Source organism: Mustelus asterias, chromosome 13, assembly GCF_964213995.1.
Source record: "Mustelus asterias chromosome 13, sMusAst1.hap1.1, whole genome shotgun sequence".
NCBI classification, from domain to species: Eukaryota; Metazoa; Chordata; class Chondrichthyes; order Carcharhiniformes; family Triakidae; genus Mustelus; species Mustelus asterias.
This window is the reverse complement of record NC_135813.1, coordinates 93,346,512-93,369,539: the sequence shown is the minus strand read 5'-3', so window position 1 is coordinate 93,369,539 and position 23,028 is coordinate 93,346,512. Positions and strand designations below refer to the sequence as shown.

The 23,028-nt window shown below is 47.0% G+C and overlaps 1 protein-coding gene across 1 annotated transcript in view; it reads left to right on the top strand.

Moving 5' to 3' along the window:
• myo1ha (myosin IHa) overlaps positions 1-23,028 on the top strand; it is a 91,031-nt gene that overhangs the window by 56,466 nt on the left and 11,537 nt on the right. The window contains exons 18-28 of the mRNA XM_078227674.1: positions 1,273-1,378; positions 2,751-2,868; positions 4,151-4,264; positions 6,219-6,295; positions 9,082-9,150; positions 10,004-10,088; positions 11,110-11,272; positions 14,819-14,902; positions 16,812-16,905; positions 17,015-17,070; positions 21,351-21,486. Coding sequence (XP_078083800.1) covers positions 1,273-1,378; positions 2,751-2,868; positions 4,151-4,264; positions 6,219-6,295; positions 9,082-9,150; positions 10,004-10,088; positions 11,110-11,272; positions 14,819-14,902; positions 16,812-16,905; positions 17,015-17,070; positions 21,351-21,486 — 1,102 coding nt within the window. The remainder of the gene's footprint in view (positions 1-1,272; positions 1,379-2,750; positions 2,869-4,150; positions 4,265-6,218; positions 6,296-9,081; positions 9,151-10,003; positions 10,089-11,109; positions 11,273-14,818; positions 14,903-16,811; positions 16,906-17,014; positions 17,071-21,350; positions 21,487-23,028) is intronic.

The following is a 23,028-nucleotide window of genomic DNA, read 5'->3' as shown; positions in this document are numbered from 1 at the left end:
GATGCAGGCTCGATGGGCCGAATGGCCTCCTTCTGCACTGCAGGGGTTCTGTGATTCCAAATTGCCACCAGCAATTTGTTTACCAGAAAATTTACCAGCAGTTTATGTTAGATTTTAAATAAAATAAGGTTAATTCACTTTAAATTCTCCTAATCGCCAACACCTACCTTAATTCCCAAGCACTCAGAGTAAAATGACGGGGTAGAGGCTGAGAGATTGTTTCCCCTTGTGAGGCAGTCTCAGACCAGAGGGCATAGTTCCTGAGTAAGGGGGTCACAAATTTAAGGCAGAGATGAGGAGGAATATCTTCTCTCTGAGGGTAGTGAATCTGTGGGATTCATTACCACAGAGAGCTGCAGAGGCTGGATGGATGAGTATGTTCAAAACTAAGATAGACATTTTAAATCGGTAATGGAATCAAGGGTTGTGGGGATAAGGTGGGAAAGTGGAGTTTTTCTCATTGAAGGGCAGAGCAGACTCAATGGGCCAAATGGCCTACTTCTGCTCCTATGTCTAATGGTCTGTTTTAGTGATGTTGGATGCTGGATAGGATTCCAGGGAGAACAGCCTTCTTCAAATAATATGATGGGATATTTAACGACCATCGGAGAGGACAAGACGGGAGCTCAGTTTAACATCCCGGCTGGAATTTTACCGCCCTGTCAGCCACGGGAGTCAGAGCGGGCGAGGGGCGGACCATAGGAATGTTCATTGACCTCGGGCAGGATTTTACGGTTTTGGGATGAGCGAGGCCATAGAATCCGCCCCCCCCCCTCGTCCCTTCCGCACCCCCCCCCCCCCCCCCCCCCCCCCCCCAACAATTTCTCAGTACCACATTGGAGCAACAGCCCAATTGTAAAATAAGACAGGCCTACAGCCAACAGACATTGTGACTAATGTTGACCTTCAGATTAAGGGCTTGTTGCAACATCATTACGTTTCATTAGATAATCCCCGTCATTGGAGCTCTGGAAGGAACCACAGAGAGTTTTAATCAAAAATAATAACAGCAGGCAGTTTATTTTTGTGCAAGTTATTGCGACGAAAATCTTACTTTACACCTTGCCACCCTGAAGGGGAAAAAAACAGTAAAATTTGGAAATGAAGGGTACCAGTAAAGTTATTCTGAGCTGGTCTTGTATCCCTTAAAATGGAATTCTAATATTACTGGGGACAGTATTACCAATTTTCTTTACCGGGATTTGAATATTTGTGACTCACTCTCTCTCTCTGACATGCTACTCATTTCTACGACTGTTCCTCCTGCGATAGGTGGCCACCCAGTTCAAGTGCAGCTTGATGGGTCTGATTGACATCCTGATGTCAAAGGTGCCTTCGTATGTCAGGTGTATCAAACCAAATGATGCCAAGCAGCCAGGTGAGCCTCAGACTTTGCGCCGCCATCTTGAATATTGTGGAATGTTGTATCGAGACTGTCCTGGGAATGCTTGATGCTACCTCAGCTGTCAGACATGGGCGAGTCCTCCATTTCCCATTGTTAATATCCCTCACCTTTATCAGCCCATGACTGCATTAAATTTTAATAGCAAGGTGCAGGTAATACACTTGGGGGGTTTGCGCGGGGGAAGGGGGAGTCATGGGGGTTGGTGGAGGAAGGTGGGAGGAGGGAGAGTGGGTGGGGTTGGTGGTACACTGTGAATGGTAGGACTCTGGGAAGTACTGAAGATCAGAGGGACCTCAGAGTGCATATCCACAGATCCCTGAGGTGGCAGGGCAGGTAGATGAGGTGGTGAAGAAGGCATATGGGCTAGAATCATAGACTTCCTACAGGGCAGAAGGAAGTCATTTGGCCCATCGAGTCTGCACCGACAACAATCCCACCCAGGTGCTATCCCTATACCCCCACATATTTACCCTGCTGCTCCCCCTGACACCAAGGGTCAATTTAGCATGGCCAATCAACCTAACCTGCACATCTTTGGATTGTGGGAGGAAACCGGAGCACCCGGAGGAAACCCACGCAGACACGGGGAGAACATGCAAACTCCACTTGCCTATATTAGCTGAGGAATGGAAACAAGAGCAGGGAGGTTATGCTGGAACTGGTGTGGCCACAGCTGGAGTACTGCGTGCAGTTCTGGTCACCACATTATAGGAAGGATGCGATTGCACTGGAGAGAGTGCAGAGGTGATTCATCAGGGGCTGGGTTGGAGGGTCTGAGCTATGAGGAAAGATTGGATAAGCTGGGGCTGTGTTCCTTGGAGCAGCGAAGGTTGAGAGGGGACCTGATAGAGATGAATAAGATTAGGGTCATAGATGGGGTGGATAGGAAGGCACTTTTTCCATTATTAGAGGGGTAAATAACCAGGGGCAGAGATTTAAGGTAAGAGATGGAAGGCTAAGAGGGGAGATGAGGAGAATTCTTTTCACTCAGAGGCAGGAGTCTGGAACTCATTGTCTGAAAGGGTGGTTGAGTCAGAAACTCTTGTAACATTTAAGAAGTATTTAGATGTTCACTCTTGCTGCCGTAACCTCCAGGGCTATGGACCAAGTGCTGGTAAGTGGGATTAGTGTCGTCAGATCATTGTTTACCAGCATGGACACAATGGGCCGAATGGCCTCCTCTGTGCTGTAAATGTCTATTAATATATAATGAATTGCTAAACTGACTCACAGCACAGAATAAATTTGTGTTGTAAGCACACACGTGATGGTACTGGCAAATGGAATTTATTCTCTTTCTGTCACTATTTCCCCCATCCCTCTCTCTCTCTTGCTCTCTCTGCAGGCAGGTTTGACGACATGCTAGTAAGACATCAGGTGAAGTATTTGGGCCTCATGGAACATCTTCGTGTGAGAAGAGCGGGTTTTTCTTACCGCAGGAAGTACGATGCGTTTTTAAAAAGGTAACACTATACACGGGCTGGATCAGGCTGTTGTACTCATTGAAAGTTTCACAACTCTTACAGGGCGTGTGACAGGGTGGATGTGGCTGGTGAGTCTAGAACCAGGCGACACAGTTTCAGAATAAGCGGCAGGCCATGTCAGACTGAGATAAGGAGGAATTTCTTCACTCAGAGGGCAGTGAAACTTTGGAATTCTCTACCCCACAGGGCTGTGGAAGCTCAATCTTTGAGCAGGTTCAAGACAGAAATCGCTAGATTTCTGGACACTAATGATATCAAAGGATATGGAGAGAGTGTGGAAAAGTGGCAATGAGGTAGATGATCAGCCGAATAGAATGGCGGAGCAGGCTTGATGGGCTGAATGGCCTACTCCTGTTTCTATGTTCCCATCTGAAGACCAAGAAGCTTTTCCTTCCCATATTAGGCCACGTGAATGGAACAAACGTGGACATTCACTCCCCCCGATATTCCGACCAATGTAATGATACTAATTCTTGTTGGATTTTGACACCATGCTGGACTGCCACTCTCCAATACTTTATCCAATGGGTCATTCCTCCTCCAAACTGTGCATTGTCAGCCGGTTGTCCAGCCTTGGGGGGGGGGTGCCATCCTGGCTGAGTCTGAGCTTGTCGGGCAGCACGGTGGCACAGTGGTTAGCACTGCTGCCTCACAGCGCCAGGGACCCAGGTTCGATTCCGACCTCGGGTCGCAGTCTGTGTAGAGTTTGCACGTTCTCCCCATGTCTGCGTGGGTTTCCTCCGGGTGAGTTACATTATCCTGTGAGAAAAGTTTCAGAGAGTGAGAAATCAGCTGACAATTCCTCTGTTTCCCTGATGATTCAAGTTGATAACCTGACTGTCCAAGAGTTCATAGAATCATAGAATTCCCACAGTGCAGAAGGAGGACATTTGACCCATTGATTGTTGCACTAACAACAATCCCCCTGTAACCCCACATATTTACCCCGACACTAAAGAGCAATTTAGCACGGCCAATCAACCTAAGCTGCACATCTTTGGGCTGTGGGAGGAAACTGGAGCACCCGGAGGAAACCCACGTGGACACGGGGAGAACGTGCAAACTCCACACAGACAATAACCCGAGGCTGGAATTCAACCCGGATCCCTGGCGCTGTGAGGCAGCAGTGCTAACCCACTGAGCTGGGAGAGTGGGGGAATGCAAATGAAAACATGGAAATCAAATGGACTGCTTTCCTTAACACACTGTCCATGCTGGGGTTGGAGTTACACGTTCACATTTCAGTGTTCTTTTCCTGTAGGTATAAATTATTGTGCCCCGAAACCTGGCCAAACTGGAATGGACCTGCCTCAGAAGGGGTTGAACGGCTGGTGAAGCATATTGGCTACAAACAGGAGGAGTACAAAATGGGAAGGTACTTAAAGAAAATGTTCACCGTGCAAACGTTAAAAAAATCAATCATTATTTTTCTCGGACACTGAAGGAATCAGGAATCATGAAATGTAACACATGATTAGCCATGGTTTTATAGAATGGTGGAGCAGGTTCAATGGGCCAAATGGTCTAATCCTGCTTCCATTTCTTATCGTTATTCAATGTATCGTAACGCCCACCCCGAATGTACGGTGGACACACAAGGATAGGTTGTCCTCTGCATTACCAAACCTTTGGGTGGTATTGGAGCAGCTGAACAGTGAGATTTGGAACTCTTTATGCAGATTCCCATCCATCTCATCAGGTGTCTGACTTTTCTGTGTCAATCTTGCCGGATGCCAGGAATATTGGGTCAAATATAAATGGATGTACCTGGACACGACTGTCCTGATCCTTGCCTTGGCCAGCTCCCCTCTTCCCCCATTTCCCATTCTTCCAAAGCTCTGCAGCCCATACCCAGCCTGGCAAAAACATCACTCGCTCACTGGCCTTAGAATCATAGAATCACTACAGTGCAGAAGGAGGCCATTTGGCCCATCGAGTCTGCACTGACTCTCCAAATGAGTATCCCATAAAGTCCCTCCCTCTGCCCTATCCCTGCAACCTCATGCATTTATTATGGCCCATCCACCTAACCTACACATCTTTGGACTTATTTCTTCATTGCCCCTGATTGGGTTGGCAGCTCTGGGAGGCATGTGACTGTCCTCAGTTAGACAGTGGCACGAATGGGGGCTTCTTAGCCGGCCGCCAGCCGGCTCTGCGGTGGGGACATTGACGCTGTGGGAAACCTTGGCACAGAGTTCTCCAAGTATATATCCTTAAAACCACCAGACCCAAATAGCTCCTCCCTTTGAACCTGACCATAGAACAAGTGGCAAGTGGATTCGAGCGCGGGGCAGGCAGGTAGCAGGCCTCAGGAGCTTCTCATGAGCACTGCAATGGACCATCACAGCTCACAGCCTGAACTGTACGCGTACACAGAATTACATTGAGTGTATCACACAGATTCAGATCATTCGGCCCCACTGGTCCATACTCGACACGAGCCTCCTCCCACCTAGCTTCATCTGACCCTATGAACATGTTCTTCGATTCCTGTCATTCTCATGGGCCCAAGGTATTTGCCCCAACTCCTCCTTGTGACATCAAGTTCCATAAACTCACCACTTTCTGGGGAAAGGTGTTTCTCCTGAAGTCCCTTTTGGATTTATTAGTGACGGTCCGATATTTACAACCCTTAGTTTTATTTTATTATTATTTTTATTTATTCGTGGGACATGGGCATCGCTGGCTGGTCAGCATTTATTGCCCATCCCTTGTTGCCCTTGTTCAGAGGGCAGTTGAGAATCAACCACATTGCTGTGGCTCTGGAGTCACATGTAGGCCAGACCAGGTAAGGACGATAGATTTCCTTCCCTAAAGGACATTAGTGAACCTGATGGGGTTTTCTGACAATTGACAATGGTTTCATGGCCATCGATATTTTTTATTCAATTCAAATTCCACCATCTGCCGTGGCGGGATTCGAACCCGGGTCCCCAGAACATTAGCTGAGTTTCTGGATTAATAGTCCAGCGATAATACCACTAGACCATTGCCTCCCCTACTGTCTCGCCCACAAGTGTAAAGATTTCAATATTCTACTCTTCCAGTAAGGGCCTCTATTAGTTCACTCCTCAGCCTTCTCTTTTCTTGAGAAAACAACGGGATCTGCAAGTCAGTCTTTCATGTACAAATCCATCATCAATTAAAATACTTGTTAAAGAACAATCTCTTCAGTTTTCCTTGGGCTTTGGTAACCTCTGCCGTGCTATCGAGTTCCAAATCATTCAGCAGCCTGTTATTCAGGTGGAATCTTCCATTGACATCAGGAAGTTGGAGAGTTTTGATGAAGACGTCACAGATGATTTGTGTCTTTCTTTGTTTTTCAGAACAAAGATATTTATCCGATTTCCAAAGACGCTGTTTGCCACTGAGGATGCATATCAAGCCAGCAAGAATGCCTTAGGTGAGCTGATAGACCTTCTCTCTCTCTGATATTCTGCTCTGTAAACAATGGGGACAACAACAACAACTTACGTTTGTATAGCACCTTTAACATGCTGAAACCTCCCAAGGCATATTATAAAACACAGAATGACATCAAGACATAGAGGGCGGAATTTTATCGGCCCGCCTGCCCAAGGCTCATAAGATCCCGTCTACCTTTCCTGGCTTTTTTTCATTCGTTTGTGGGACCTGGGCGTCGCTGGCTGGCCAGCATTTATTGCCCATCCCTAGTTGCCGGAGGGCTGTTGAGAGTCAACCACATTGCTGCGGCTCTGGAGTCACATGTAGGCCAGACCAGGTAAGGACAGCAGATATTAGTGAGCCAGATAGGTTTTTCCAACAATCGACAATGGTTTCATGGTCATCAGTAGATCCTTAATTCCAAATATTTTTTACTGAATTCAAATTCTCTCATCTGCCGTGGCGGGATTCGAACCCGGGTCCCCAGAACATTAGCTGAGCTTCTGGATTGATAGCCTAGCAATAATACCACTAGGCCATTAGCCTCTCCTTTGTGTCTCCCATTCCACTCTCTGTAAACTTGAGGTCATTCAGAACTCTGCTACCCGTGTCCTAGCTCACGTCAATTCCTGTTCACCCTTGTGCTTGCTAACCTACATTGGCTCTCGTTTAAGTAAGTGACTAGAGTTTTAAAACTCTCATCCTTGTTCTCAAATCCCTCCATGGCCTTGCCCTTCTCCATCTCTTTAACCTCTTCCAGCCTCACAACTGTCCATGGCATCTGCATCGCTCCAGTTCTGGCCTCTTCAGCATCCCCGATTTTAATCGCTCCACTGTCAGTGATCGTACATTCGGCTGCCTCGGCTCAGGAATTCCCTCCCTGAACCTCTCCAACCCTCTACCATGACTTCCATCTTTAAACACTCCACCAAAGCCTATGCCCATTTTGGTCACATGACCTGGCATCGCCTTATGTGCTTGGTGTCAGTCTGCATCTTATAATACTCCTGTGAAGCACCTTGGGACCTTTCATTGTGTTAAAGGTGCTATATAAATAAAGGATGTTGTTGTGACAGTGGGCTATTCAAAGCTGTGCTTTGTATCCAGAACTGACTCAGTTTACATGTATCGCCCATTCACTCCTCATCATAGTTCACTGGAGGGCGATTGGAAGCCGAAAGACTGGCTGATGTTTGTCTTCTTTTGTTTAGCGTTTTCCGGGATAGATTATAGTTCGCTCTGGCCTGTCCCAACTAACGGAACTCAGGCTGAAAATTACATGTCGGACACTTTCCTCGTGTTTAAACAATGGTGCCTGAGGGCCAGTGCAGACATGATGGGCTGAAAGGCCTCTTTTTATGCCGTAAAATTCTATAATAATGCCTCCCGTTTAAAATTATCTTCCTAGTTTTCAAATCCCTTCATGGCCTCTAGACTTACAACTCTCTAAGGTCTTTACATTCCACAATTCTGGCCTCTTGTGTATCCCTGATTTTCCATCATTCCATTATTGTTGCCATAGCATCAGCTCCCTGGAGCCTAAGCTCTGGAATTCTCTTCTTCAACCTCTCCCTGTCTCCCTCCTCCTTTCGGGTACTCCTTGAAACCTTGCACCAACCTTTAATTGGCCCAATGTCTGATAAGCCTCCTTGATAAGTGCCTTGGGATATCTTGGGTTAAAGGTGCTATGTAAATGCAAATTGTTGTTGCAATACTCTATCCCAAAATCAGACGGTGTGATTACTCACTCACTTCTGCTCAGTGTCTATCCCAGAAAGCTCTGAACAAAAGAGAGCAATCATCAGCCAGTCATTCTGCTCCCTATTGTACTCCAGTGAATTGTGACGAGGAGTGAATGGGCATTACATGTAACGTGGAAACAAAGCGAAGGTGAAGAAAGATACTTTCCTCTCCTCCATAGACAGGTGGATTATTGACCTGTGACGATACTGTGCTATTTTGATATATGTTTAATTTGGGGCTGTTTTAAGAGGCAGTGTTTTGTTACAAGAATCGATTTCTCTGGGAAAACGTGTAGCTCAAATGCTGAGAATGCAGGATAGTAACTGATTTTAGCTAGGGATGTGTTACTTTGTACAGTTAATGGACCTTTTGTTTATGTAGGTTCTCCTGGGGTTTTAGACTAGGTATGTAGAGTTATATGAGTTTTAATTAGGTTTTTCAGGGACAGAGTGTTGTGGTTAATGGGAGTAGCTAAGCTTAGAGGAAAAACGGTTTCATTTTAATATTATAATAAAGAGCAATTGCTGCCCGGGGCTGGTGGAAGAAAGAAATGTCTCTTTGCCTCTCTCTCTCTCTCTCTCCAGAGGCTTTCTGAAAGCTCCAATACTGTTAACCTAGGTCACAATCAAGTACGCCTGTGTTTTGCTAACTAATTTTAAAGAGTGTTTTAAATCAATAAGATAAATATTGCTTGATTGGAACTAATGGTGATAGGTTAGCAGTTAAAAATTGCATCTTGCCATGTTTAAGTACTGTTCAATTATTAAAAGTTGAGCTAATTCATTTGTTATAGTTAAATGTGTTGTTAATTAAAGTTTGTTTTGATAAAATCTCCCTAATGTGTCAGTAGAATTGTGTCTGGAATGAAACATCTTATCTTCACACTAATGCCAAAATAGAAAGTTGTTGGGGTCTAGTCTGGCTTCACAATATGCATTGGGGTTTCTGATCTGGTAGCCTAACAAACCACTGGGTGTTTAGCTGAGTGAACTGCTCCTGAATGTAGTCAATTTACCAACCGGTTTTCATCTCTTTCTCCAGTTGCAAAGCTCCAGGCCAAATACAGGGGCAAAGTCCAAAGGGGGGAGTTTCAGAAACAGAAAAAGGCAGGTAAGAGGAAGAGAAGCCGCAATATTGGAGTTCTTTTACTCACCTTTTTATCTCCTTCGCAACCCAGTGGATAATTTTAACCTCATGCCCATTAGCAAACTGTCCGGATTGGGTATACGAAATTGGTTTTAAACAATGTCTGGCTTTGCCCACCATTTGAGTCAACAAATGGTGATATTGGAGAGTGGCTTTACACACGATGTTCCGATTGCTGTTTAGCTTAAAATTACCCTAAGATTTCTCAAACCAGTCAGCGTCTTTTCTAGCCCTTCAGAAACCTGTTCGTGCGCACGCCATCCATTCTTATGTGATGCAGGGAACAATCTAAGGCCCTTGCCCACATCTGTTGGGTCAGCCCTGATCTTATTAAATGGTGGAGCAGGCTCGAGGGGCCGAATGGCCTACTCCCGTTGACATGTCCGTATTATAATTGGGAAAACGAGGGTGGGGTACAGGATGAGGAAAGATACAGTGGTGGAGTTTGGTGCAGAAATGGAAAGTCATGATCTCCGAGGGATTAACGAGCAGGTTTGGCAGGGGTTCACGACTTACGTTCACTAGTTATAAAAATATCAAGCATGAGGGAAACCGGCTGTTTGAGTGACGATCAAGAATCAACCAATCAGCTAATGAAGGGTCGATTGGCATTTCCCTTGGCTTGTTGGATGACCATTGGTGGCAGTGCGGGGGTGGAGGTGGGGAACAGGGTGGTTAGAGGCAGGAGGTCACGTGATGAGACCTCCAGGAATAGGCCCAAGCAGAGTTGGCAAGCCTAGGCACAAAGTTAGTTTTTAAGGATTGATTTCCCCTATTAAAGAGATGTCCCTGATTCTGCACTTTTTATTCATTGCAGCGATCAAAATCGAAACCTGCTGGAGAGGAATTCAGGCAAGGCAGGATGCAGGGAAGAGAGCCTGGGCTGTGAAAGTCATCAAAAAGTACACGGTCTTATACTTCTTACTTCACTTTTTATCAATGGAGGAATGCGCGGTCAATCCAAGAACTGGCGCCATGAATGTTGCATTCTTCTTTTAATGCAAACGCACCAATCGTACAGCAAGGATTGGTAGAGCAATAATTTGTTCTTTATTTGAAGCTACAACTACATAGAGTACCTACAATGGGAACAGTGAGGCTGGGTAGAACATGTCAGATCTATAGAATTGTTGCACTGTTCTGTCTGAAGACTCTTGGGATTATAGATCACATCCTGTGTTGTGGTGGATAGTGATGAATGGGAATTTTAATGCGGCCCTTAAAGATACATCACATCAGTGAGTACATGTCTAGAGTGGCACAGTGGTTAGCACTGCTGCCTCATAGTGCTAGGGACCTGGGTTCAAATACCAGCCTGGGTCAGTGTCCGTGTGGAGTTTGCATGTTCTCCCCGTGTCCGCGTGGGTTTCCTTTCGGTGCTCCGGTTTCCTCCCACAGTCCAAAGATGTGCGGGTTAGGTGGATTGGCCATGCTAAATTGCTCCTTAGTGTCAGGGGGACTAGCTAGGGTAAATGCTTGGGGTTATGGGGATAGGGCCTGGGTGGGCTGTGGTCGGTGCAGACTCGATGGACCGAATGGCCTCCTTCTACACTGTAGGATTCTATGTTCGATCCCGCATTTCACCCAATTTCACCTCATTAAGGACAAGCAGTAAGTTTCCACCCCTCCCCACAGCATGTTTCCAGCAGCAGAGGTGACCTACCATTGGCCACCGGAAGGATCCTCTGCTCCCGCAATGTCAACGGCATCTTGCGCTGTTTGCCTGGGAACCCGCCATGGGGAAAGGGGGATTGCCGTTGGAGGGACTGGAAGATCCGGCTGGTGGGAAGGTTCGGAATTTCAACGCATTATTTTTGAACAAAGAAAGGAAGGGGGAAAAAGGATTAAAACGTTCTGCCCCTTCAAAGAATGCTGACCCTTTAAGGATTGTACTCTAAATTCTTGCTTTCTTTTCCCCCTCAGGTTTATAAAAGGCTTCATGCTGAGAAATAAGCCGGTTTGCCCAGAAAATAAAGATTTCTTGGCCTTCGCACGATCGAACTACCTACTGAACCTCAGGAAACATCTGCCGCAGAAGGTTCTAGACAAAAAAACTTGGCTCAAGCCTCCTGCCTTTATGGAAACGGTAAGGAGAGGCTGATATGGATGCTTTCCCCCATTTTATGGCAACACCAGTGTTTATTTAGCAATGGTATTGGAAAACCGAGGTCTTGTGGGGTGATGGGTGGTGTCCCTACCTCTGGGCCCGAAGGTCCAGGTTCCAGTTCCATCCAGGACTCAATAGTCAAGGAAGGTGAATTCGTAATACAGCAAACAGCTTGAGTGTCCCAAAAGAAGGCAGTGGGTGGTAAGAGCGGGAACGATTACTGACCGGCCCTGTGATGGAAAGAAAGTTGGAGCTTCTACCATCCATAGCTCCAGACAGCAGCATGCTTATAAAAGTGCATCTACCACAGCAACAGTGAACTGTAACCCACCACCACTGCAAGATAAATTATTAAATAGTGAGAAATTTTTAAAAAATTACGTGACTATTTTTTTTGGCCCAGCGATGATCTCTACTCTCTGATTAGATTAGATTAGATTCTTCATGGATTAGCCATGGTAAATGTATAGGGTTACGGGGATAGGTCGGGGGAGAGGGTCTGGGTAAGATACTCTGTCAGAGAGTTGGGGCAGACTCAATGGGCCGAATGGCCTCCTGCGCTGTCGGGATTCTATGATGAAAATACTGACTCGTGCTTTGCTACAGACTGGATTGAGTGGAAGGACATGAGTGAATCTTTTACAGTTCTGGGCTCTTTTCTGTTATTCGTTCATGGGATGTGGGCATCGCTAGCATTTATTGCCCATCCCTTAGGGCATTTAAGAATCAACTACATTGCTGTGGGTCTAGAGTCACATGTAGGCCAGGCCAGGTGAGGATGGCAGATTTCCTTCCCTAAAGGACATTAGTGAACCAGATGGGGTTTCCCGACAATAGTTTCATGGGTCATCTTTTTAATTCCAGATTTTTTATTGAATTCAAATTTCACCATCTGCCATGGTGGGATTCGAACCCAGGTCCCCAGAGCATTACCCTGGGTCTTTGTATTACTAACCCAGCGACAATACCATGAGGCCACTGTCTGCCTCAAATGCCAATCAGGTAGTGAGCCGCCTTTGTCACATGCGAAAAGCATCATTGAAAATAAAAGTGAAGGAGTAAGTCTGGAGCGAGTGGAGATCCTTCTGTAGGCAGCGAATTCCAGATCAAAATCTTTAACTGGTGTGGATGTGGTGTCTGTCTCTTTAAGATAGTACAGCACTAGAGGGTCACCTCACTTGAGGGACCAACGGAAACCGAGAGTGAGTGTTCAGACCAGAGGGTGGAGTCCTCTCTCGGCAGAATCTTCTGGAAGCGTGGAGTAACCATGTAGAAGTGGACCTCTGGCCCGGGGCAGCCTTCATGCTGCCTGACCCTCCTGTACCTAAGTTTCTCAATTCAATAAATACCTTCCCTGTTCCAAACAAGACCTGAAGCCCCTCTTAATAATTCCAGACGCTGCCCACACAAAATATATAACATTAACCACCCTGGAGTTGGAGAAAGCACCCATCAAGCTCGGCTTTGCTGTTGGTTCTGACAGCATCCCCTCGAGTTCTGAGAACACCCTCCGGCCTGCTCCCGATTAGTCCAGTTTTTTACAAGTGTAATACTCTCTGGTGTTGCCTGACTCTGGTTGGAGAGAGTCCAGAAGATTTCATCCTCCCACCTTCAACCACCACACTCAGTCTGAACTTTTACCCCCCACCCCCAGTCCCCCCCCCCCTGAATCCCCCCCAACCATCTCCAATATCTCCATCACTAACAAAACCAAGTGTTCAAAGAACATGAATAAAACACACCATTTTGTTTCCCTGTGCCTTGATGATTTTTCTTGCACCAATCTCCCTGATTTTAATCATTGTGGAAGGCTCCAGGGCAGTTCCGGATGGCTGGCAGTCAATGTTCTGTCTAAGCGATGTGGACACTAGACAATGCAGCAACATCCTGTGCAGGCCATGCATAAACCAACCCCTTCAAATTACCACGCTTGCACGGACAAGCAAAAAAAAAATTCAAAGGGGCTGCACAGTTAAAGAACCTGCATTCGCACTCAATAAAAATTTTAGCAGGAATGTCGTTGGTAACCCCACCGGGTTCCTCGGCTACTCTGCTGCAAGAAAAGAGATGAATTTGGAGGGAGAGTTTTGAGGAGAGCGCTGAGATTTTCCCCTTAGTGGTCGGCCAGAGACGTTCACCCAGGATGCCTGCGAGGAGGTTGTAGCCATCTAGCTTAACAAGACTTGACACCGAAACAGTAAACGTGAAAAATAACAGCACAGCGTTGGCACCAACACAAGAAAGCTAACGCTGCACTGCTGCCTCATAGCAGCACGGTGGCACAGTGGTTAGCACTGCTGCCTCACAGCGGCAGGAACCTGGGTTCAAATCCCATCTTGGGTCACTGTCTGGGTGGAGTTTGCACATTCGTCCCTTGTCTGGGTGGGTTTCCTCCGAGTGCTCTGGTTTCCTCCCACAGTCCAAAGGTGTGCGGATTAGGTTGATTGGCCATGCTAAATTGCCTCTTAGTGTCCCGGGATGTATAGGTTAGAGGGATCAGCGGGGTAAATGTTTGGGGTTGTGGAGATAGAGCCTGAGATGGGATTGTTGTCGGTGCAGACTCAATGGGCCGAATGGCCTCCTTCTGCACTGTAGGGAGTCTATAACGCCAGGGACCTGGGTTCAATTCCGGCCTTGGGTCACTGTCTGTGTGGAGTTTGCACGTTCTCCCTGTGTCTGCGTGGGTTTCCTCCGGGTGCTCCGGTTTCCTCCCACGGTCCAAAAATGTGCAGGTTAGGTGGATTAGCCATGCTAAATTGCCCCTTAGTGTTGGGGGATGTCAGGGGGATTGATAAGGTAAATATGTGAGGTTATGGGGATAGGACCTGGGTGAGATTGTTGTCGGTGCAGACTCGATGGGCGAATGGCCTCCTTCTGCACTGTAGGGTTTCTATAGCACAGTAAGAAGTCTCACAACACCAGGTTAAAGTCCAACAGGTTTATTTGGTAGCAAATACCATAAGCTTTCGGAGCACAGCTCCTTCGTCAGATGGAGTGGATATCTGTTCTCAAACAGGGCACAGACACAGAAATCAAATTACAGAATACTGATTAGAATGCAAATCTCTACAGCCAGCCAGGTCTTAAATGTACAGACAATGTGGGTGGAGGGAGCATTCAACACAGGTTAAAGAGATGTGTATTGTCTCCAGACAGAACAGCCAGTGAAATTCTGCAAGTCCAGGAGGCAAGCTGTGGGGGTTACTGATAATGTGACATAAATCCAACATCCCGGTTTAGGCCGTCCTCATGTGTACGGAACTTGGCTATCAGCTTCTGCTCAGCGACTCTGCGCTGTCGTGTGTCGTGAAGGCCGCGGCCTTCACGACACACGATGTGCAGGTTAGGTGGATTGGCCATGCTAAATTACCCTTTAGTGTCAGGGGATTTAGCAGGGTAAATGCGTGGGGTTACGAAATGGGGCCTGGGTAGGATTGTGGGCGGTGCACTCAGTGGACCGAATGGCCTCCTTCTACACTACAGGGATTCTATGATTCTATGATTCTATATGTTCTGTTCCGACAGACCTCCGAGCTGTTGAGGAAGCTGCACACTCAGACTTTGATTCGAAAATACTGCAAGGGGATCTCTGCCCAACGCAAGCTCCAGGTAATCGTTCCTTTCAGACTCCTATTCATGAGGTGGAACCACAGAGTGTTATAGCTGAGAACAAGGCCGATCGGTCCATTGTGCTTGTATTGGCTGTATCCGGTAGTCCCACACCCTCAATCTTTCCCCATAACTCTGTAATTGTGATATATCCAATTCCTTTCTAAGAGGTAAAGTGTTGACAATAAAGCAGCCTAGCCTGGCAGGAAGAGATTTTCCTCTTGTCCATGTGTTAGCTGCACCTTCTCAACCCTTACACCCGGCCACTGGACCTGGTCTCATTTGATCAAGATGCTCAGTAACCGCGACATATCACCAATCTAAAAAGTAAAGTTTAAAGTAAAAAGTAAAGTTTATTTATTAGTCACAAGTGGGCTTACATTAACACTGCAGTGAAGTTGCTGTGAAAATCCCCTAGTTGCCACACTCCAGCACCTGTTCGGGTACGATAAGGGAGAATTTAGCACGGCCAAGGCACCTAACCCACACGTCTTTGGACTGTTTAAGCTTTATCATATCTAACCCGTGTCGTCTTTGGGTTTATTGATGTCTGTCAGATTACTGACCAGTTCTGAAATTCAGTGAAGCCCAAAATCTGACCAGTTGCTGTCTGTGACAGACCAAAACTGTCATCGGTTCCTTTGTCGTGCAATTTTCCTGATGAACATTTAAATCCAATCTGTTGTTTTCGATGGTCGAATGTGGGTGATGTTCTGCCCCGTATTTTTGTTCCCTCCTCTGGTACCTCACCCCAAGCCACGTGTTTACAGGCATGGATAAAAACAGTGTGATGGCAGGCTATTGGACTGTGGGGCCAGCATCTCAGCCACACTTGCCCATGGCCAAGAGATCTGTGCTTTTTGCAAAATGTGGGTGAGGGCAGGAATGGGCTTGGCTCTGATGCCCCTCCGCAGTCAGACAGATTACTGACACACTCTAAATTATGGAATCATAGAGTGCCTACAGTGCAGAAGGAGGTCATTCGGCCCATCGAGCCTGCACCAACAACAATCCCACCCAGCTCCTATCCCCATAACCCCACATATTTACCCTACCAATCCCCCTGATATCCCCCAACACTAAGGGGCAATTTAGCATGGCCCAATCCACCTAACCCGCACATTTTTGGACTATGGGAGGAAACCAGAGCACCCGGAGGAAACTCATGGAGACACGGGGAGAATGTGCAAACTCCACACAGACAGTGACCCAAGCCGGGAATCGAACCCGGGTCCCTGGCGCTGTGAGGCAGCAGAGCTAACCACTGTGCCACCCCAGAAATCAGTGATAGGCAACCTAGGCTAGTGAGTGAGCTGCATGAGTGGCCCTCCTTCATTCCAGTGAACCATAAGATTGAAATTGGGCTTGTTCACTAACCGTGACCCCATGGATAAGACTCAATACATTTAATACATGCCAAATATTTCATAACGAGTTATAGAAAATGATTAATCATTGATAAATTACTATAACTGTCATCAACTACAAGTGGTAAAAGTAAAATAAATATTTAGGCTTTGATTGGACACGAAGGAAGTTCACGGCTCTCAGAGTCAATGTTGTGAGCAATCAGCACACACCTCACTTCACTCGCCCTTGCTTTACGTGCGTATTACTTCAGTCACACCGGTAGGAAAAAAATGCGGATGGAATCAGCAGAATGTGGCAACCCTGCTGATGGGCAACGGTCAACAAGATGTCTCATGGGCCACACTCAGAACGCAGATGGCCCCAGGTTGCCCACCACTGCTGAGGAGAGCTCATGAGAATGGCTGTATGGGTAAGGTAGCAAAGGAGGCGTACCGAGCAATAAACCTCGTGTCACCACCTTCTGGAAAAAAACCCAAGAGAAAATAGAGAAATGATTCTAACATCCTCCTTTCTCTCATTCAATATGCCTTTTGCACAGATGCAACAAAAGGTTGTGGCCAGCGCACTGTTTAAAGGAAAGAAAGATGGATATCTACAGAGCGTCACCAAACCCTTCAGTGACAGCAGACTTCGTAAGTATTCACTGAGCTCCCTTGGGGCATAAGGGGACAGCGAAAGATTCTGAGGGTCCTTTGGCTACGACACGGATCCTTCTCAATGTGGCATGTTCTTCATCCTCAGGTGATCAGGATATCAACCCAAAGGTTCTTCAGCTGATCCGTCACGAGCGACTCAGGGTAAAACTCCAAATTCAACTCAATGAGACCTTATCTGACAGGTGGACAATTCAAGAGGCAGTGACTCGATGGTGGATTCCAGTTGGGGACATTTGTGGTTCATTTTAATCAGGGTGGGCCTTGTTGGGGGTAAAGGGGTAAGCGAATGGTGTCGCTGACCTCCGGGGTCATTTTAACCTACCTCACTGGGGAAGAAACCCATGGAATCGAGTGGAAAACCACTTCCACCCCAGATCAATAGTGTTCTGTGTTACCTACAACAGAGAGTGACAGTTAGATTGTAAAACCAATGTGGCATCTGAACCCATTTCTTTGCCAATGGGTTTGGTTAAAATTATCCCTGTGATTCCTACTGCAGTGCGACCATTTTTTGAAGTACATTTAGCTGAGCTTTCTAAAAGTTAAAATTGTATTTGTAACTACCAATGTGAGTAATTTTTTTTTTTATTAGTGTCACAAGTAGGCTTACATTAACACTGCAATGAAGTTACTGTGAAAATCCCCTCGTTGCCACACTCCGGTGCCTGTTTGGGTACACTGAGGGAGAATTTAGCACGGCCAATGCACCTAACCAGCACATCTTTCGGACTGTGGGAGGAAACCCACGCAGACACGGGGAGAACGTGCAGACTCCGCACAGATAGTGACCCAAGCCGGGAATCGAACCCGGGTCCCTGGTGCTGTGAGGCAGCAGTGCTAACCACTGTGCCACTGTGCTGCCCATATCTCAATTGACTGCCTGCTCTGTCTTTAATGTAAAACAACAGCAAGATGTCCTGCAAAGGCATTTTCCCATGGTGGCACTGCTCTTGTGGGCACTCCTGCCCACAAGGACATGTCCTGCGTATTCTGAATTCGCAGAGTGGGTGAAGGGGTTATAAGCTTTAGTCACCTTGAGTTATAAGATTTCAGCAGTGCCCAGTTTGGAATTAGGCAGAGGCTGGATATTATCCTTCAGGGAGGAAATTCCCTCATAGGATAAAGGCAAAATACTGCAGATGCTGGAATCTGAAACAAAAATAGAAAATGCTGGAAAATCTCTGCAGGTCTGACAGCATCTGGGGAGAGAATAGAGCCAAAGTTTCGAGTCTGGATGACCCTTCGAGGGTTTCTTCACATAATCCCTCTTCGCTAGTTTCAAAGCACTCTCCTGGAGACTCAATAGTAGCTACCTGCCATCCCCACTGGGATGGCACTTTACATCTCAAATTTACAGCTGGGATTAAACCAATGTCGCCGTCTAATTAGACATTCAGGACACATTGTACTTGTCTCTTTTTTTTAAGTTAATCCTCTCATCTCCAGAAGTTGCTGCTAACATTGTGATAGCACTAGAGGGGGTACAGAGGAGATTCACCAGGATGTTGCCTGGGATGGACCATTTGAGCTATAAAGAGAGACTGGATAGGCTTGGGTTGTTTTCTCTAGAGCAGAGAAGGCTGAGGGGGGACATGATTGAGGTGTATAAGATTGAGGGGTATGGACAGGGTGAGTAGGAAGTAGCTGTTCCCCTTGGTTGAGGGGCAGGAGATCCAGAGAGGATTTGAGGAAAGAAAATTCACTGAGGGTAGTGGGAATCTGGAGTGCACTGCCTGGGAAGATAGTGGAGGCCGGAAATCTTACAACATTTAAAAAGTATTTGGATGAGCACTTGAAATAACATAACATTCAAAATTATGGGACAAGTGCAGGAACATGGGATTAGTGTGATTTTAGTGGTCGTTACGGTCGGTGCAGACTCAGTGGGTTGAAGGGCCTTTTCTGCACGGTATGACTATGACTCTATTGGAAAGCAATTCTTCATCTAGTCTTTATGAAGTTCTTGGGAAGAAACAGTAAGATTCCAGAAGATAGATTCAGAGTCAAAACTGCTACATGTGCTGTTAAAACATGGATTCCTTTATTCTCCTTCTAGACTCCCTCTGCTGGTTCATGTGCAAGGTAGCCTTTAGTGGACAAAACGCCCTGTGCAATTTCAATACTCTACAGCAATCACGCCGTGCCAGCAGGATTGACATCAGAATCTGATTGCTTTCTAAGCCTGGATTGAAGCTAATTATTGCATTGTAATTAACATAACATCAGCCAAAGAGCAAATTGAGGATCTGCAGAGCTTCTCTGGCTTGGTCTCACAATTATTTATTTATTTGTTCAGTGTGTGCATAGTCACAGAGCCACGCAATATCCTTATCAGTGGCTAGATGGAGTTTCTCAAGCCCACCTTCAAGTTTAGTCAGCGGATACTCCTCGACAATATGTCATTGTTTGGACTGCAGCCGGGATGGTCTTGGTAACCCTACTGATGTTGGGTGACTGCACAGCGGCCTTGACTAGTCTGCAAATGGTTTAAAAGGTCCACTGCCGCCATGGAAGATCAAAGCTGGGGCGGCACGGTGGCAGAGTGGTTAGCACTGCTGCCTCACAGCACCAGGGACCCGGGTTCAATTCCGGCCTTAGGTCATTGTCTGTGTGGAGTTCTCTCCGTGTCTGCATGGGTTTCCTCTGGGTCTTCCTGTTTCCTCCCACAGTCTAAAGATGTGCGGGTTAGGTGGATTGGCTATGCTAAATTGCCCCTTAGTGTCAGGAGAGTAGCAGGGTAAATATGTGGGGTGACAGGGATAGGGTCTGGGTGGGATTGTTGTCACTCGATGGGCCAAATGGCCTCCTTCTGCACTGTAGGGACTCTATGATTCTGGATATACGATCAGTTGGGTCTCCAATGAGAGAGTGGTTTCTGATAGATGTCTTCTCTTGACAATCTTCCTGCCATAGATCCTCAGTGAATACTCCTCGGAGTGTCCGATTCAACCATTTGGGGAGGTGTGAGAGAAGGCGTACTGCTGGTGGGTTGAGGAGGTCCTTGAATAGTGGCAGGCACGGGTTGGAATAGATCTTCTCCTGATGAGGGGTCGGGGGGGGTGGGAAGTTGGGAAGTTGGGGGGGGCGGGAAATGGGGTGGGGGGGGGTGCACTTTGTTGAGTTGAGTTGCACATCAATAATTTGGTGTGAGCAGATTGGTCCCCTAGTGGCCGCAGTGTTCTGCAGTTGAGTACATACAGGGTGGTAGGAGCAGAGGTCCTTAGGGTCTTGCTCTGTGATCCCTGTGAGGTAATAGTCAGTTTATTCAGGAGGTTGTTGTGGGTTTTAATTTTTTTTCTGCCATCTTGCTGAGGTGCAACCTCTGTCAAGGTTGATGCATAGATAAACAGAATGGGGATCTCGTTTCAGTCTCTGGCCATCTCTGGTGATGTCCAGTTCCCTCTTAGCATTGGCATTGTGAAGGTGAGATGTGTTAGGGACTGTGTTACTGGTGATCAGCTGTAGAGTAGTCAGACAGTTTTGGAATATCATTTTTTAATGAGTCTTGCCCAGGTTTACCTTGTAAGCCCGCATATTTACAAAGGAATTAGGAGAAGAAGTAGGCAAATTCAGCCCTTCAAGCCTGCTCCATCATGCAATCAGATCATGGCTTATCTCTTAACGCTGCTAATCCCCCTAACCTATATATCTTGGGACACTCAGGGGCAATTTAGCATGGCCAATCAACCTAACCCCCACATATCTTTGGACTGGGGGAGGGAACCGGAGCACACGGAGGAAACCCATGCAGACATGGGGCGAACATGACTCAGTGGTTAGCACTGCTGCCTCACAGTGCCAGGGATCTGGGTTCGATTCCCGGCTTGGGTCACTGTCGGTGCGGAGTTTGCACATTCTCCCTGTGTCTGTGTGGGTTTCCTCCGGGTGCTCCGCTCTCCTCCCACACTCCAAAGATGTGCGGGTAAGGTTGATTGGCCACACTAAATTGTCCCTTAGGCCCTGATATTACTGGCCACCCGAGGCTCGTAAGATTGCGCACAAGGCCAACGGGGAATGCCGTTCCGCGAGCCTCGCCCGCCCCGATTTTGGGGCATCCATGCCGGTAAAATCAGGGCCTTAGTGTCGGGGGGATTAGCAGGGTAAATAAATGTGGTTTCGGGATTAGGGCCTGGGTCGGATTGTGGTCAGTGCAGACTCGATGGGCCAAATGGCCTCCTTCTGCACTGTAGGGATTCTATGTTTCTAAATGTACAATTTCCACACAGACAGTGACCCGAGGCCGGGATTGAACCTAGGTCCCCGGCGCTGTGTGGCAGCAGTGCTAACCACGGTGCCACCGTGCTGCCATTGTTACGTATGGCCAAACACAGGGAAATGAAGAGATTCTAGGAAAGGTGCTTTAGATACAACCTGATTCTGACTGTGAGCGTTTGATGATGTCTGTGCTACTTTGTTTTCAGTATGGTGTTCCTGTCATTAAATACAACAGAAATGGTTTCAAACCACGGCCAAGGCAGCTGCTCCTGATGCAAACAAAAGCCTACGTCGTCGAAGAGGACAAAATCAAACAGAAAATCGAATACATGACTCTCAAAGGTAACAGACTCTGGTCATTGTGCTCAACTAACGTTTGGTGGGGACAGACTAAGTATGGAACCCTGTTCCTGACTGCTTCAATCACACCCGGTACTGACTCAGACTCCGGAATTTTACCGGCACGCCCGCCCGAGGCTTATAAGATCCCGCCAGAGGCCGACGGAGAATGCCATCCCGTGAGCCTCGCCCACCCCAGTTCCAGGGTGGGCGTGCCTTTAAAATTCCGGCCAGTGACAGGTCAAATGGTGAAAATGTTACTTAAAAACTAGCAGAGGCCTGTGGAACACTCGTGGTGCAATCTGTATCTTTATTGAATCCCCGTCACGTGGTTAAGGGTACAGCTGATGGTAAACGCAGGTTATTCCAAATCTCAGGAGGGGATTTTGAAACCACTGCCCGCAATTTAACATAATGAGAGGAAAGGTTTGAAATCGAGAGAATGATGTCCTGGCTGTTTTGTGATGATTTTAAATAAAATAAAGGTTTATTAAACAATAAAATAAACTGGAAGTACTCTTCACTAAGACAGTGGCAATACACAGCATCAGTAACTTGATCCAGTTCTAAACACCTTTATTTCACGACAGAAAATCCCTGAGCATTCCACAACATCTCATAGGTTTTAAAAATCCATTAAAAAAATTTAGCAACAGTTACCACACTAGGCAGTTATCTCTCTTTGCTTCTGAGATAAAACAAACAACTGGCTTCTCACATTAGGCTTTCCTCACAGACCTGGCTTGCTGGGGGTAAACAGCTATTCCTGATGTATTTGAGATCAGTAGCAGCTACCCTTGCATAGGGTTAATCGTCTGCTATATCCAGTTTTTCCCTTTCAATCTTCCCTTTCTGAACTAACCTCCTCAGAAGTCAAATTCAATGGGCGGGATTTTACGGCTTCGCTCAAGTGAGACTGGAAATTCCCACCCAAGGTCAACGGACATTTCACTGGAAATTCCTGCCCAAGGTCAACGGACATTTCTGTTGTCTGCTCCTCGCCCGCTCCAATTCTGTGGCAGGTGGGGCGGTAGAATTCCGGTGATCTATCTTCATTTTGTGAGTTTACTGTTTAGAATGTAAATGCAATGTTCACACAGTGGGCAGGATTTTAAAAGTTTATTTATTGGTGTCACAAGTGGACTTACATTAACACTGCAGTGAAGTTACTGTGAAAATCCCTTAGTCGCCACACTCCGGGTGCCTGTTCAGTTACACTGAGGGAGAATTTAGCATGGCCAATGCACCTAAACAGCACGTCTTTCAGACTGCGGGAGGAAACTGGTGCACCCAGAGGAAACCCACGCAAACACGGGGAGAACATGCAGACTTTGCACAGACAGTGACCCAAACCGGGAATCAAACCCAGGTCCCTTATGCTGTGAGGCAGCAGTGCTAACCATTGTGCCACTGTGCTGCACCCCCTCCCCAACCCCCACTCACGGCATGTCTTGCGACGACGGAGGTGGCCCACCATTGGCCGGTGGAGGAGTTTACCAGTCAATGGGTTTTCCTGTTGTTCGTACCCTCCATCACCAAGGAACC